Source organism: Dendropsophus ebraccatus, chromosome 7 (assembly GCF_027789765.1).
Source record: "Dendropsophus ebraccatus isolate aDenEbr1 chromosome 7, aDenEbr1.pat, whole genome shotgun sequence".
NCBI lineage: Eukaryota > Metazoa > Chordata > Amphibia > Anura > Hylidae > Dendropsophus > Dendropsophus ebraccatus.
The window spans coordinates 34,600,553-34,603,052 of NC_091460.1; the positions used below are offsets into that span (position 1 = coordinate 34,600,553).

Below are 2,500 nucleotides of genomic sequence, written 5' to 3' on the forward strand. Positions count from 1 at the left end.
AAACCCCTGCAAAATCCGTCAATATCTGTAATTTATTCCATAATGTTCCAATTCTATTCCAAAACTGTTAGGAAGATCATCTTCTAATCGTAAATAAGAATAAGAAATTGTAGAAGTTTCACCTCATCTATTCTATATTGTATCCCAATAATTAAATATTAATATATATATATATATATATATATATATATATATATATATATATGTTTAAATACCAAATAACATGAAAACAAAGCAAAAAGCAAACACAACATCATCCTATCATAACATATTATTTATAATTTTTATAATATTATTTATAATAATAATACAGTTATTTTCTGTATGTTTCTAACATGTGTTTATAATATATCTATAGCTGTATATTATTTAAATGATCATAATTTGATTATTTTATTATCCCTTTTGTAAACTTTTGAATAAAAATGTATTAATTGCTACAATTTCTACAAAGTTTTTTTTTCCATTTTTTTAACTGTTGCCCGATAATTCGATATAACTGAAAAAAAAAAAAAAATCTTTTTTTTTTTTTTTAATAGCAATCTCTCCCTGCTTTCTGTCCCTATGGGGGTTACACATCACCTAGAATATGTTATGATGGGTGGGGGTCTCCCAGCGACCCCTAATCACCAGTGTAGTGGATTGTAATGGAGTCCTTCTCCTGCTTGTGACCCCTATAATGTAGATGTTGGGGGGTGGAGGCTGCTGGTAAGAGATACGCAGCATTCGATAATAGGATATCGATCGGACAGCTGTGCTGGCACCAGGGGCCGATCCCCCATTATCCGCTGCTGCTCACCACAATCTCCCCCCGATATAAACCAAGGAATTTAATTGTTTTCTTACAGATAAGCGACATTTTGTCACAATTATTCCGATTTTTCTTTTAAAAAACTAGAAAATTACCCCCCCCCCCCCAAGCCATAATAACCAAAGTGTCTGCTGGAAGGCTTAACCCCTTGATGACCTGCACCTTTCTACTACAACTCTCAGCGAGTTTTCACTGGGTCTACATCTCACAAGATCTCTGCCTGTATCCTATATGTATATCTGTATCATACCCAGCAAACTCCATAAACTGTGGGACTACAACTCACAGCATGTCCAGCTGTATATACAACTGCTGTGGGATAGGTAAGTGCAGGTGTTCTACAATGTTATGGCCATTCTATGGAACTAGGGCTGATATCCAGGGGGATTAGGGGTCTCTGACTGCTATATAGAGCAACAACAGGTGGAAATCCACAGTGTATATAGGATAGCCAAAGGGCATGCTGTTATTTGTAGTTCTAGGATGTGATGTAATAAAATTACATTGCATAAGTGATATGGGAATGTGTGAATATGTGAAGTACCATGGACAGAGACAGAAGAGAGATAGATAGATAGATAGAAAGGATATATATATATATATATATATATATATATATATATATATATATATATATAAGATAGATAGGCTATATATATATATATATATATATATATATATGAGATAGATAAAATATAGATAGGAGACATATTATATATGTATATATATATATATATATATATATATGAGATAGATAGGAGATAGATAATATAAAGTTACTTACTTAGAACATCTGGGGACTTCTTGCAGTTGTCAAAGTCTTCTAAGAAAGCCTTCTGGTTGGGTAGGTCTATGGCCACCTCTTCCTGCTTGTCCTCTGCCCTCAGGATATAGTCACTCTGCTTGCTGTATGCCAGGGTACAATGCCTCTGCTTGCTGTTGAATTTATTAGGGTCCAGGATGTCCAGGACGGAAAAAGAAGTGGTTCTGTGGACGAGCGGTGGGGCTGGCACTATGCCCTCCTGCCCTGGGGTGCTGCCATTCTGACTGTCCCCCTGCCTGTCCCTGGGGCAGCCATACACTGGGTGCTCGTTGGCTGTCAGTCTCTGCTCGGGGTGGCTGTCCATGATCTCCCCCCCGCTGTGCAGGGTACATGCCTCTACTACCACTGCTGCCTGGCTTGCTTGGGGCATTGAGATGTCTAGCTGAGCCTTGTCCCTGCTCACATTCATTGCTCGCTCACTGCTCTCTAGGGGAAGGCTGCAGCTCCTTGTCGTGCAAACTTTGACTATTTCCAGCTTAGACCTTGAAGAACCATAGGGGACTCATAGCACCAGCTATAATGTAAGAGGCAGGGCTGAGGTGACTTGGGTTACTGCACTTGGACTCCTTCTTGCACCTGTCTAGGACTCTTTAAGTTCCTTTGATCCTTGGTCAGACTTGGTCTCTTCTACACCTTGTGGGACCTTCCATGGACTCTTCTGTGATCTCCTTAGATCTTGTGTGGTTCTGTCCACCCTTATGGGCTCAGCACCCTGGATTGTGGTCTCTTTTCCTTCTTCTTGTAGGACTCCCTGAGATCACCAGCAGATGGATCACACTGAGCGGTTGTGCTGCGTCTTCTAGGAGCTGAGAGCCATTGGATCTCCTTGGCAGGAGTGCTGAGCAGTGAGCAGTGTGTCCTCCTCA

At 39.8% G+C, this 2,500-nt stretch overlaps 1 protein-coding gene across 1 annotated transcript in view; it reads right to left on the bottom strand.

Moving 5' to 3' along the window:
- The window catches only part of NKX1-1 (NK1 homeobox 1), a 5,203-nt gene extending 3,160 nt beyond the window's left edge, over window positions 1-2,043 (bottom strand). Inside the window, exon 1 of the mRNA XM_069976383.1 lies at window positions 1,596-2,043. Within this exon, the coding sequence (XP_069832484.1) occupies window positions 1,596-2,043 (448 nt within the window). The remainder of the gene's footprint in view (window positions 1-1,595) is intronic.
- Between the last annotated feature and the right edge of the window lie 457 nt (window positions 2,044-2,500).